General features: G+C 50.0%; 1 protein-coding gene across 1 annotated transcript in view; it reads left to right on the forward strand.

Moving 5' to 3' along the window:
- Positions 1-343: 343 nt before the first annotated feature.
- LOC144598321 (uncharacterized) overlaps positions 344-13,533 on the forward strand; it is a 73,245-nt gene continuing 60,055 nt past the window's right edge. Inside the window, exon 1 of the mRNA XM_078408322.1 lies at positions 344-695. Within this exon, the coding sequence (XP_078264448.1) occupies positions 344-695 (352 nt within the window). The remainder of the gene's footprint in view (positions 696-13,533) is intronic.

A 13,533-nucleotide genomic window follows, 5' to 3' on the forward strand; every position in this document is an offset into this window, starting at 1 on the left:
AAGTAGGTTGGGGAGGGGGAGAAGAGGAGTAGGAGGGGAGAGGGAGAGAAGATAGAAGAGGAAAGGAGAGAAGAGGAAAGGGGGTAGAGGAGAGGAGGGAGGAGAAGAGGGAGGGGGAGAGGGATAGAGGGGAGGAGAGAGGAGAAGGAGAGGGGGAGAGGAAAGAATAGGAGAAAAGAGGAGAGGGTTGAGGAGAGGAAAGGATAGGAGAAAAGGAAAGGGGAGGGGAGAGAAAAAGATAGAAGAGGTGAGGGGGGTAGAGGAGAGGAGGGAGGAGAGGGAGAGAGGGAGGGGGAGAAGGGAGGAGAGGGGGAGAGTGTGAGTGTATTGGGGGTTGTGTGGGATGTCGGAGCCGCTGGGGGCCACCCATGCCCGGGTGCTGGTGTTGGGGGCGAGGGGGCTGAGGGTGAAGGGGAGGAGGGGGGGTGGTGGTGGGGCGGTGGCGGTGCTGGAGCTGGGTGGGCACCGCCTGAGCACTGGGGCGGCGGGGACGGGGCCGGGGGCGGCGGGGGAGCCGGTGTGGAGGGAGGAGCGCATCTTCCCGCTGCCCCCCGCAGCCCCCTCGCCCTCGCCCACCCCCGGGCCCCTGCTCCGCATCACCGTCCTGCACCGCTCCCTCTTCGGCAGCGACGCCTTCCTCGGGCAACTCGCACTCCCCCTCACACACCTGCACCGCAGCAAGGACACGGCGACAGGTGAGCGGGGAGGGGAGGGGAGGGGAGGGGAGGGGAGGGGAGGGGAGGGAGGGAGGGGAGGGAGGGGAGGGAGGGGAGGGGAGAGAGGGGAGGGAGGGAGGAAAAAGGAGAGGGGAGAGAGAGGAGGGGGTAGGGAGGGAAAGAGGGAAGATGGACAGAGGGGAGTGCAAGGGGAAAGGGAGGGAGAGAGGAGGGGGGGAAAGGGAGTGAAAGAGGGGAGAAAGGGGAAAAGGGGGGAAGGAGGAGAGAGAGGGAGGAAAGAGAAGGAGGGAAAGGAGAGGAGAGGGAGAGAGGAAGGGGGGAAAGGGGGAGGGAGGGAGAGAGAGAAGGGGGGGGGAGAGAGAGAAGGGGGGGAGGAGAGAAGGGGGAGGAGAGAAGAGAAAGGGAGGGTGAGAGGAGGGAAGGGGTGTGAGGGGGGGAGGAGGAAGAGGGATCAAATTATGCCCCCCCTCTCTCCTTTCCCAAACTTTGCCCCTCTCTCCTTTCCCAAAACTTTGCATTTCCCCAAACCTTGCTTCCCTGTGAACTTTTCCCCCTTTCTCTCCAAACCTTTCCCTTCCTCCCCACTCCCTCCTTCCCACCTCCCCTTCATTCCCAGTCCTCCCTGTCTTCTACTTCCCGAATCCCCTCCTTCTGTACCTCCTCTCTATTAGGGGCTCGGCATCTTTGTGGGTGGGGGTGGGGTGGGGAGTGTTGCTTCAGAATGAGGTGTTCAATGTAATTAAGAGAAACCTGTTCATTAACCTTGTGGTAAAGAAAGGCGTGCAGTATGCTTGCTTTCATCGGTCAGGGCATTGAGTACAAGGGTAAAGGGGAGGGCATTTAAAACTGAGGTGAGAAAAACCTTTTTCACCCAGAGAGTTGTGAATCTGTGGAATTCTCTACCTCAGAAGGCAGTGGAGGCCAATTCTCTGAATGCATTCAAGAGAGAACTAGATAGAGCTCTTAAGGATAGCGGAGTCAGGGGGTATGGGAGAAGGCAGGAACGGGGTACTGATTGAGAATGATCAGCCATGATCACATTGAATGGCGGTGCTGGCTCGAAGGGCCGAATGGCCTCCTCCTGCACCTATTGTCTATTGTCTATTGAAACATATAAGATTATTAAAGGGGTTGGACACGTTAGAGGCAGGAAACATGTTCCCAATGTTGGGGAGTCCAGAACCAGGGGCCACAGTTTAAGAATTAGGGGTAGGCCATTCAGAACGGAGATGAGGAAAAACGTTTCAGTCAGAGAGTTGTAAATCTGTGGAATTCTCTGCCTCAGAAGGCAGTGGAGGCCATTCTCTGAATGATTTAAGAGAGAGTTAGATAGAGCTCTAGGGGCTAGTGGAATCAAGGGATATGGAAGAAGGAAGGCATGGATTACTGATTGTGGATGATCAGCCATGATCACAATGAATGGCGGTGCTGGCTCAAAGGGCCAAATGGCCTCCTCCTGCACCTATTTTCTATGTTTCTATGAGTCTGGAAGTCATGATGCAGATCTACAGGACTTTGGTCAGGTGGCATTTGGAGTGTTGCGTGCAGTTTTTGGTCGTCCCCATTAGTGGAAGGATGTGGAGGGTTTGGAGAGGGGGCAGAGGAGGTTTGCCAGAAGGCGAGACACAAAATGCCAGAGTAACTCAGCGGACGGGCAGGCATCTCTGGGGGGAAGGAAAGCGTGATGTTTCGGGTTAAGATCCTCTGTGAACATCCTCTCTCACTGCTCCCCCTCTGTGATCCCTCCTTCCCCCCGACTCTGCGACCACGTTTTACCCAGACCCGCTACACCCCAGCGGTATGAACATTGACTTCTCTAACTTCAGAGAACCCCTGCTTTCCCTCCCTATCCCCTCCCCTTCCCAATTCTCCCACTAGTCTTCCTGTCTCCGACTACATTCTATCTTTGTCCCGCCCCCTCCCCTGACATCAGTCTGAAGAAGGGTCTCGACCCGAAACGTCACCCGTTCCTTCTCTCCTGAGATGCTGCCTGACCGCTGAGTTACTCCAGCATTTTCAATTTAGACCAGCATCTGCAGTTTTTTTCCTACACTTTTTCGACCCATCCTCAGACTGTTACGAGAAGGCTGCCTGGATTAGAGGGTTTCAACTACAGAGAGAGGTTGGACAGACTTGGATTGGTTTTCTCTGGAACGCTGGAGGTTGTAGGAGGACCTGACAGAGGTTTCCACACTTCTGTCCCCTGCCATGATTGGGAGTGGAGAGAGGAGGAGTGAGACTGGTCCTTGATGATGCTGCTGGCCTTGCCGGGCAGCGTGAGGTGTAGATGGAGTCGATGGAAGGGAGGTTGGTTTGTGTGATGGTCTGGGCAGCATCCACAATTCTCTGCAATTTGTTTGGCGGTCTTGGATGGAGCTGTTCCAACCATGCCCTCTTCTCCCCTCTCCCATCGGGCAAGAGGTACAGAAGTGTGAAAACGCACACCTCCAGATTCAGGGACAGTTTCTTCTCAGCTGTTATCAGGCAACTGAACCATCCTATCACCAACTGGAGAGTGGTCCTGACCTCCCATCCTACCTCAGTCGAGAACTTCGGACTATCTTAATCGGACTTTACTGGACTTTACCTTGCATCTAAACGTTATTCCTTTATCCTGTATCTGTACACTGTGGACAGCTCGATTCTAAATCTTTCAGCTATCTCTTATCTTATAGCTAAGCGAGGTGTAGGACAAATGTTCCCACCAGTGTTGGGGGGGTCCAGAACAGGGGCCACACAGTCTAGAATAAAGGGGAGGCCATTTAAAACTGAGGTGAGAAAAAACCTTTTCACCCAGAGAGTTGTGAATTTGTGGAATTCTCTGCCACAGAAGGCAGTGGAGGCCAATTCAGTGGATGGATTTAAAAGAGAGTTAGATAGAGCTCTAGAGGCTAGTGGAATCAGGGGATATGGGGAGAAGGCAGGCATGGGTTACTGGTTGTGGACGATCAGCCATGATCACAATGAATGGTGGTGCTGGCTCGATGGGTCAAATGGCCCCCTCCTGCACCTATTGTCTGTGTTTCTATGTTTCTGCTGTCGGGATAGCACACAACAAAAAAGCCTTTCATTGTAAGAAAATAGCTGCAGATGCTGGTACAAATCAAAGGTATTTATTCACAAAATGCTGGAGTAACTCAGCAGGTCAGGCAGCATCTCGGGAGAGAAGGAACGGGCGACGTTTCGGGTCGAGACCCTTCTTCAGCCTTTCATTGTACCTCAGTACACGTGACAGTAATAAACTAAACTATACATTACATGAAGTTGTACTGCATTTCTGTACAATGCATTAGCACGATTCTGTAGAAAAATACCATAAATCAGGGCGGCACGGTAGCGCAGCGGTAGAGCTGCTGCCTTACAGCACTAAAGACCCGGGTTTGATCCAGACCTCGAGTGCTATCTGTGTGGAGTTTGTACGTTCTCCCTGTGACCTGCCTGGGTTTTCTCCGGGTGCTCCGGTTTCCTCCCACACTCCAAAGATGTGTGGGTTTGTAGGTTAATTGGCCCTCTGTAATTTTCCCCCTGGTTTGTCGGGAGTGGATGAGAATGTGGAATAATCTAGAACTAGTGTGTGAACGGGTGATTGCTGGTCGGCGTGGACTTGGTGGGCTGAAGGGCCTAGAAGGATGAGAGGGGATCTTAGAGAAACATATAAGGTTATTAAGGGATTGGACCCGTTAGAGGCAGGAAACATGTTCCCAATGTTGGGGGAGTCCAGAACCAGGGGCCACAGTTTAAGAATAAGGGGTAGGCCATTTAGAACGGAGATGAGGAAAAACTTTTTCAGTCAGAGAGTTGTAACTCTGGAATTCTCTGCCTCAGAAGGCAGTGGAGGCCAATTCTCTGAATGCATTCAAGAGAGAGCCAGATAGAGCTCTTAATGATAGCGGAGTCAGGGGGTATGGGGAGGGCAGGGATGGGGTACTGATTGTGGATGATCAGCCATGATCACATTGAATGGTGGTGCTGGCTCGAAGGGCTGAATGGCCTCCTCCTGCACCGATTGTCTACAGTCTATTTAGAGCTGTATCTCTAATCTAATCTAAAAATCAATAAATAAACTGCAGGGAAATGAATTGTCAACAGATATTGTTTGAGAAACATTTAGACGGGTACATGGATAGGACAGGCTTAGAGGGATCTGGGCCAAACACGGGCAGCTGGGACTAGTATAGATGGTCAGCGTGGGCAAGTTGGGCCAAAGGGCCTATTTGCACGCTATATGATTCTATGACTCTTTGAGTTACCCAGCAAGTTAGGCAGCATCCGTGAAGGCGAAACAGTGAGAATGCTTTGCGGCAATGACCAGGATGTTGCGTGGACTAGAGGGTGTGAGCTACAGGGAGAGGTTGAGCAGGCTGGGTCTCTATTCCCTTGAGCGCAGGAGGATGAGGGGTGATCTTATAGAGGTGTACAAAATCATGAGAGGAATAGATCGGGTAGATGCATAATAAGATTGGGTAGTCATGATCACAATGAATGGCGGTGCTGGCTCGAAGGGCCAAATGGCCTCTTCCTGCAACTATTTTCTTTGTTTCTATGTTTTTCTTGCCCAGAGCAGGGGAATCGAGGACATAGGTTCAAGGTGAAGGGGAAAAGATTTAATAGGAATCTGAGGGGTAACTTTTTCACACAGAGGGTGGTGGGTGTATGGAACGAGCTGCCAGAGGAGGTAGTTGAGGCAGGGACTATCCCAATGTTTAATAAACAGTTGGACAGGTGCATGGATAGGACAGGTTTAGAGGGATATGGGCCAAACACAAGGCAGGTGGGACTACGGTAGCTGGGACATGTTGGTCGGTGTGGGCAAGTTGGGCCGAAGGCCTGTTTCCACGTTGAATCGCTCTGCGACTATGACTCCATGACCAATCATCGCAACTCTAGACAGGGTGGGCGGGAGGGAAGGTGAGAGAGAACAAAGGGAGATGATAATAAGATGGCATCTGAAAGAGTCTGAATGACACAGTTGGTGGTGGTGCCTGCTGACAGAGTTCTGGGCAAGGATTGTCATAAGCTGGGCTGTAGTCCCGATCTTCCAATCGACCTCAATGTGGTCCTGGCACTTTTCTCTGTAACTGTAAAGTTATAATGATGTAACACTATATCCTGCACAAGTATTTTTCCTTTTTGCGCTACCAGTCGTACTTCTATATGGTCTGATGTAGGCCTTCAAAGGACAAGAGGAGTTGAGTATAGGAGCAAAGAGGTCCTTCTGCAGTTGTACAGGGCCCTAGTGAGACCACACCTGGAGTACTGTGTGCAGTTTTGGTCTCCAAATTTGAGGAAGGATATTCTTGCTATTGAGGGCGTGCAGCGTAGGTTTACTAGGTTAATTCCCGGAATGGCGGGACTGTCATATGTTGAAAGACTGGAGCGACTGGGCTTGTATACACTGGAATTTAGAAGGATGAGAGGGGATCTTATTGAAACATATAAGATTATTAAGGGGTTGGACACATTAGAGGCAGGAAACATGTTCCCAATGTTGGGGGAGTCCAGAACCAGGGACCACTGTTTAAGAATAAGGGGTAGGCCATTTAGAACAGAGATGAGGAAAACCTTTTCACTCACAGTTGTGAATCTGTGGAATTCTCTGCCTCAGAAGGCAGTGGAGGCCAATTCTCTGGATACTTTCATGAGAGAGTTAGATCGAGCTCTTAAAGATATGGGGAGATATCAAGGGATTTGGGGAGAAGGCAGGAACGGGGTACTGATTGTGAATGATCAGCCATGATCACAGTGAATGGTGGTGCTAGCTCGAAGGGCCGAACAGCCTACTCCTGCACCTATTGTCTATGTTCCCACCAGTGGGAGAGTCTAGATCAGAGGGCACAGCCTCAGAATAAAAGGGCGTTCCTTTAGAAAGAAGACGAGGAGGAATTTCATTAGTCAGAGTGTGGTGAATCTGTGGAATTCATTGCCACAGACCGCTGTGAAGGCCAAGACAAGGGGTATTTTTAAAATGGATTTTTAGGTTCACGGATAGTTATTGGATATTTTTAGGTTCTTGATGAGTAAGAGTGTCAAAGGTTACGAGGAGAAGACAGGAGAATGGGGATGAGAGGGGATCTTATAGAGATGTGTAAAATTGTAAAAGGACTGGACAAGCTAGATGCAGGAAAAATGTTCCCAATGTTGGGGGAGTCCAGAACCAGGGGCCACACAGTCTAAGAATAGAGAGGAGGCCATTTAAACCTGAGGTGAAAAAAAACATTTTCACCCACAGAAGGCAGTGGAGGCCAATTCACTGGATGAATTTAAAAAAGAGTTAGATAGAGCTCTAGGGGCTAGTGGAATCAAGGGATATGGGGAGAAGGCAGGCACGGGGTACTGATTGTGGATGATCAGCCATGTTCATAATGAATGGCGGTGCTGGTTTGAAGGGCTAAATGGCCTCCTCCTGCACTAATTTTCTGTGTTTCTATGAGAGGGAGAGATAGACCAGCCATGATTGAATGGAGGAGTAGACCTGATGGGCCGAATGGCCTAATTCTGCTCCCATGTCTTATGAATGTTTTGATCCCAGCTGGGAAGATGGTATTCTCTATTTCGTGAAGGGTGCCAGACTTTTGTCGCTTCGAGCAAAACTCAAAGCGCTGGAGGAACTCAGTGGGTCAGGCAGCATCTGTGGATGGAATGGATGGACAAAGTTTCTGGTTGAGACCCTCTTTCAGACTGATGGGACACATACCATTGATACTGATATCAATGAGGGCTTTCGATTCAATTTGAGATACCAGCTATCAAGACAGATGTGTATCGCAATTCATTCTTCCCTCGCTCAATTAAAGCATGGAATAGTCTTCACCCTACTGTAGTTACTCAACCAGACACAATTACAGTTACTAGGTTTACTAGGGTAATTCCCGGAATGGCAGGACTGTTGTATGTTGAAAGACTGGAGCGACTAGGCTTGTATACACTGGAATTTAGAAGGATGAGAGGAGATCTTATCGAAACGTATAAGATTATTAAGGGGTTGGACACGTTAGAGGCAGGAAACATGTTCCCATTGTTGGGGGAGTCCAGAACAAGGGGCCATATTTTAAGAATAAGGGGTAGGCCATTTAGAACTGAGATGAGGAAAAACCTTTTCAGTCAGAGTTGTGAATCTGTGGAATTCTCTGCCTCAGAAGGCAGTGGAGGCCAATTCTATGAATGCATTGAAGAGAGAGCTAGATAGAGCTCTTAAGGATAGTGGAGTCAGGGGGTATGGGGAGAAGGCAGGGACGGGGTACTGATTGAGAATGATCAGCCATGATCACATTGAATGGCGGTGCTGGTTCGAAGAGCCGAATGGCCTCCTCCTGCACCTATTGTCTATTGTCATTTAAGGCAGCTCTTCTTCTCCAAGAAGCCCTTCTTGCTTAAGTCCATACTCCGTCACCTCCAGTTTAAATTCCATTTGGAATATTTTGGAGGACCTAGAACCAAGAATCAAGATACAATACATACCATTGTGTTGTAGGCTGCCCAATCCTTCAGGAGCATTGTACTGTGTGTGGTGTTGCCGAATCATCTGATTTGGCAATGTTTCCGTGAAGGTTATGATATAGTCACAGTTCGTAGCTCTGTGGGTTTTGGACAAGTGGAACACAGAACATGTTGTCTAGCTGGAAAGATTACAGAGAAGAATTACGTGCATGTTGCCAGGGCTAGAGGGGTTGAGATGTAAGGAGAGGTGGAGCAGGCTGGGACCCGGGTTCGATCCTGACTACGGGCCCTGTCTGTACGGAGTTTGTACGCTCTCCCTGTGACCCGTGTGGGTTTTCTTGGTTGGCATGGGCATGTTGGGCCGAAGGGCCTGTTTCCGTGCTGTATGACTCTGAAATTTTTAGAACTGACAGGTGGGTGTACGTGCCATGCCCCCATCTCCAATGCCCTTCAACCCCCCCCCCAACCCCGGCCACTTATCTTGGTGCACTTAGCTTATCGTGAGTTTGTACTTAATCTTTTGTCAGGAGGCATTATAATACAAATAGCAATCGTTATTCAATGTTTGGCTTAGTTTGCCATGCCTCTCCCTGCCGCTCGTGGTATAGAGCTGTACAGCATGGAAACCGGCCCTTCGACCCACATTGTCCATGCAACCATAGAAACATCCAAAATAGATGCAGGAGGACGCGATTTGGCCCTTCGAGCCAGCACCGTCATTTATTGTGATCATGGCTGATCATCCACAATCAGTAACCCGTGCCTGCCTTCTCCCCATATCCCTTGATTCCACTAGCCCCTAGGGCCCTATCTAACTCTTTTAAATCCATCCAGTGAATTGGCCTCCACTGCCCTCTGTGGCAGAGAATTCCACAAATTCACAATTTTCTGGGGGCAAAAGTTTTTACACAAAGGGTGATGGGTGTATGGAACAAGCTGCCAGAGGAGGTTGTGGAGGCAGGGGCTATCAAAACGTTTAAAAAACACTTGGACATGTACATGGATCGTATAGTATTAGTGGGATATGGGCCAAATGCAAGCTGGTGGGCTTAGAGCAGATGGGGCATGTTGGGCTGAAGGGCCAGTTGGGCTGAAGGGCCAGTTTCCGTGCTGTATCACTCTATGGCTGTGAGTCTGTGTTAATGCTCATTGCCTTTGTCTGTGTTAATGCTCATTGGCCTTGTCTACTGTTGCAAGCTGTGTTTCTGGACTTCCTATTGGTCTCTTGTCCCATTGCAGCCAATTGAGTCATCGTCATACTGCATGGAAGTAGGCCCTTCGGCCCAGTTTGCCCATGCTGACCAAGATGCCCCATCTCCACTAGTCCCGCCTGCCTGTGTTTGGCCCATATCCCTTCAAAACTTTTCCTATCCATGTACCTGTCCAAGTGTCTGTTAAACGGTCAAGGTGGTGCAGCGGTAGAGTTGCTGCCTTACAGCGAATGCAGCGCCGGAGACCCGGGTTCCATCCTGACTACGGTTGCTGTCTGTACGGAGTTTGTACGTTCTCCCCGTGATCTGCGTGGGTTTTCTCCGAGATCTTCGGTTTCCTCCCACAATCCAAAGGCATGCAGGTTTGTAGGTTAATTGGCTTGGTAAATGTAAAAATTGTCCCTAGTGGGTGTAGGACAGTGTTACTGCGCGGGGAGCGCTGGTTGATGCGGACCCGGTGGGCCGAAGGGCCTGTTTCCGCGCTGTATATCTCTGAAATAAACCAGTTTCCACTAGTGGGAGAGTCCAGGACCAGAGACCATTGCCTCAGAATAAAAGGACGTACATTTGGAAAGGAGATGAGGAGGAATTTATTTAGTCAGAGGGTGGTGAACCTGTGGAATTCATTGCCACAGAAGACTGTGGAGACCATGTCAAGCATATTTTTAAGGCAAGAGGGAGATAGATTCTTGATTAGTACGGGTGTTAGGGGTTATGGGGAGAAGGCAGGAGAATGGGGTTAGGAGGGAGACATAGATCAGCCACGATTGAATGGTGCAGTAGACTTGATGGGCCAAACGGCCTATTTCTGCTCCTATCACATAAACTGTTGTTATAGTACGTGCCTCGACTCCCTCCTCTGACAGCTTGTTCCATGTACATGCCACCCTCTGTGTGAGGCAGGCTCCCCTCCATTCCACTGCATCTCTAAAGTAGTGGCACGGTGGCGCAGCGGTGGAGTTGCTGCCTCACAGCGGCACAGATCCGCCTACGGGCGCTGTCTGTACAGAGTTTGCACGTTCTCCCCATGACCTGCGTGGGTTTTCCCCCCGATCTCCAGTTTCCTCCCACACTCCAAAGACGTGCAGGGTTGCAGGTTAATTGGCTCGGTACAATTGCAAATTATCCCTAATGTGTGTGTGTATAGGATAGACAATAGACAATAGGTGCAGGAGTAGGCCATTCGGCCCTTCGAGCCAGCACCGCCATTCAATGTGATCATGGCTGATCATTCTCAATCAGTACCCCGTTCCTGCCTTCTCCCCATACCCCCTGACTCCGCTATCCTTAAGAGCTCTATCTAGCTCTCTCTTGAATGCATTCAGAGAATTGGACTCAGGAGGCAGAGAATTCCACAGATTTACAACTCTCTGACTGAAAAAGTTTTTCCTCATCTCCGTTCTAAATGGCCTACCCCTTATTCTTAAACTGTGGCCCCTGGTTCTGGACTCCCCCAACATTGGGAACATGTTTCCTGCCTCTAACCTGTCCAACCCCTTAATAATCTTGTACGTTTCGATAAGATCCCCTCTCATCCTTCTAAATTCCAGCGTATACAAGCCTAGCCGCTCCAGTCTTTCAACATAATGTGCGGGGATCGCTGGTCGGTGCGGACTCGGTGGGCCGAAGGGCCTCGTTTCTGCGCAGTTTTTCTGAACAGTACTAATGCGCACCAAACGCGGCCTCACCAAAATTGTATCGGGCTTTCAGCCGTGAAGGGGCTGGGAGGGTGAAATATTTTTTTCCGATCACACGACAGCGGCTCAATGTTCTGAGTCATCGCTCCTGTCCCGGGCTGCCGTCCAACAAACACATACACAGGGAATATAACAGGTTGCTGACACAGGGGGTTAGCACTGGGCCGCTCAGCTCCATCTGGGCCCAGTCCAGCTGCTGGACAGCCAGCTCCACATCATGTGTCTCTGTGTCAGAGAGCGGGCCAGTCTCTGGTTTAGTTTCCATAAACAGCCTGGAAACACCTCACGCTGCATCAGCAGGCCAGCAGCACAATCAGGGGCCAGTCTGTTGACTTCTCGAACCTACATCCCCTCTCGCTCCATCCCTCCCCCTTCAAGGTCGTCTTGTTGAGTCTCGTTGTCTGCAACTTGTTTTCACCTAGACTACAGCTAACAATGGCCTGTTTCCTTTTATCATCGTGACTTTTTTTTGCATATCTTTCATTCCTTTATTCTATATCTCTCCACATCACTGTCTATATCTCTCGTTACCCTTTCGCCTGACTAGTCTGAAGAAGGGTCTCGACCTATTTTCCAATTAGGGTGAGAATCCAGAAATCGGCGGTTCTAGTTTAGTTTAGTTTAGAGATACAGCGCGGAAACGGGCCCTTTCGGCCCACCGGGTCCGCGCCGACCAGCGATCCCCACACACTAACACTATCCTCGATAGTCTCGACCCGAAACGTCACCCATTCCTTCTCTCTCGAGATGCTGCCCGACCTACTGAGTTACTCCAGCACTTTGTGAACTAACACTATCCTACACCCACTAGGGACAATTTTTACATTTACCAAACCAATTAACCTACAAACCTGCACGTCTTTGGAGTGTGGGAGTAAACCGAAGATCTCGGAGAAAACCCACGCAGGTCACGGGGAGAACGTACAAACTCCGTATAGACAGCACCCGTAGTCGGGATGGAACCCGGGTCTCCGGTGCTGCATTCGCTGTAAGGCGGCAACTCTACCGCTGCGCCATGTTCTGTGGAATTCTCTGCCTCAGAAGGCAGTAGAGGCCAATTCACTGAATGCTTTCAAGAGAGAGCTAGATAGAGCTCTTAAGGATAGCGGAGTCAGGGGGTAATGGGAGAAGGCAGGAACGGGGTACTGATTGAGAATGATCAGCCATGATCACATTGAATGGTGGTGCTGGCTCAAAGGGCCGAATGGCCTACTCCTGCACCCATTGTCTATTGTCTATCAGATCATGAGAGGAATAGATCGGGTAGATGCACAGTGTCTCTTGCTCAGAGTAGGGGAATCGATGACCAGAGGACATAGATAGGTTCAAGGTGAAGGGGAAAAGATTTCATTGGAATCTGAGGGATACCTTTTTCACACAAAGGGTGGTGGGTGTATGGAACAAGCTGCCAGAGGAGGTAGTTGAGGCTGGACTATCCTGACGTTTAAGAAACAGTTAGACTGGTACATGGATAGGACAGATCAGAGGGTGGTGAATCTGTGGAATCCATTGCCACAGAAGGCTGTGGAGGCCGTCGATGCATTTTTTTAAGGCAGAGATTGGAAATCGGGCTTGTATTCACTGGAGTTTAGAAGGATGAGAGGGGATCTTATAGAGACGTTTCAAATTATAAAAGGACTGAACAAGCTAGATGCAGGAAAAATGTTCCCAATGTTGGGGGAGTCCAGAACTAGGGGCCACAGTCTAAGAATAAAGGGGAGGCCATTTAAAACAGAGGTGAGAAGGAACTTTTTCACCCAGAGAGTTGTGAATCTGTGGAATTCTCTGCCACAGAGGGCAGAATTCTCTGCCACTGGATGAATTTAAAAGAGGGTTAGATAGAGCTCTAGGGGCTAGTGGAATCAAGGGATATGGGGAGAAGGCAGGCATGGGTTACTGATTGTAGATGATCGGCCATGATCACAATGAATGGCGGTGCTGGCTCGAAGGACCGAATGGCCTCCTCCTGCACCTATTTTCTTTTGTTTCTATAACAGGTTTGAAGGAATATGGACCAAGTGCAGGCAGATGGGTCTAGTGTAGCTGGGGCATTGTTGGGCCGGTGTGGGTGAGTTGGGCTGAAAGGCCTGTTTCTACACTATCACTCTATGACTAGTGTAGCTGGGACATTGTTGGGCCGGTGTGTGTGAGCTGGGCTGAAGGTCCTGTTTCCACACTGTATCACTCTATGACTCTGGGGCAGGAGAATGGGGTTAGGAGGGAGCAGGGCTATCAGCTCCCCTGTGCTGGAAGCATTGTCCTTGCCTGTGTTTGTCAACCTTCCTACACCGCTTGCTTTGCAAATACAGCGGATTTGCTTTAAACCCGTCTGTCAAGGCTCTGAAGCAAATGCGATCTTTTCTTGGCAAGCAAGCATTTTATCTCGGAAAGAGCTTTGCTTTTTCTGCAGTGCCTTTGTTTTTTTATTAATGACGTACAATCTGTGGGCTTGCTGCAGGATGTTTGACCTGATTTAGCACAACCTTCAGGCAGGCCATGGAAGGGAGAGCA

The sequence above is a fragment of the Rhinoraja longicauda genome, chromosome 1 (assembly GCF_053455715.1).
Source record: "Rhinoraja longicauda isolate Sanriku21f chromosome 1, sRhiLon1.1, whole genome shotgun sequence".
NCBI classification, from domain to species: Eukaryota; Metazoa; Chordata; class Chondrichthyes; order Rajiformes; family Arhynchobatidae; genus Rhinoraja; species Rhinoraja longicauda.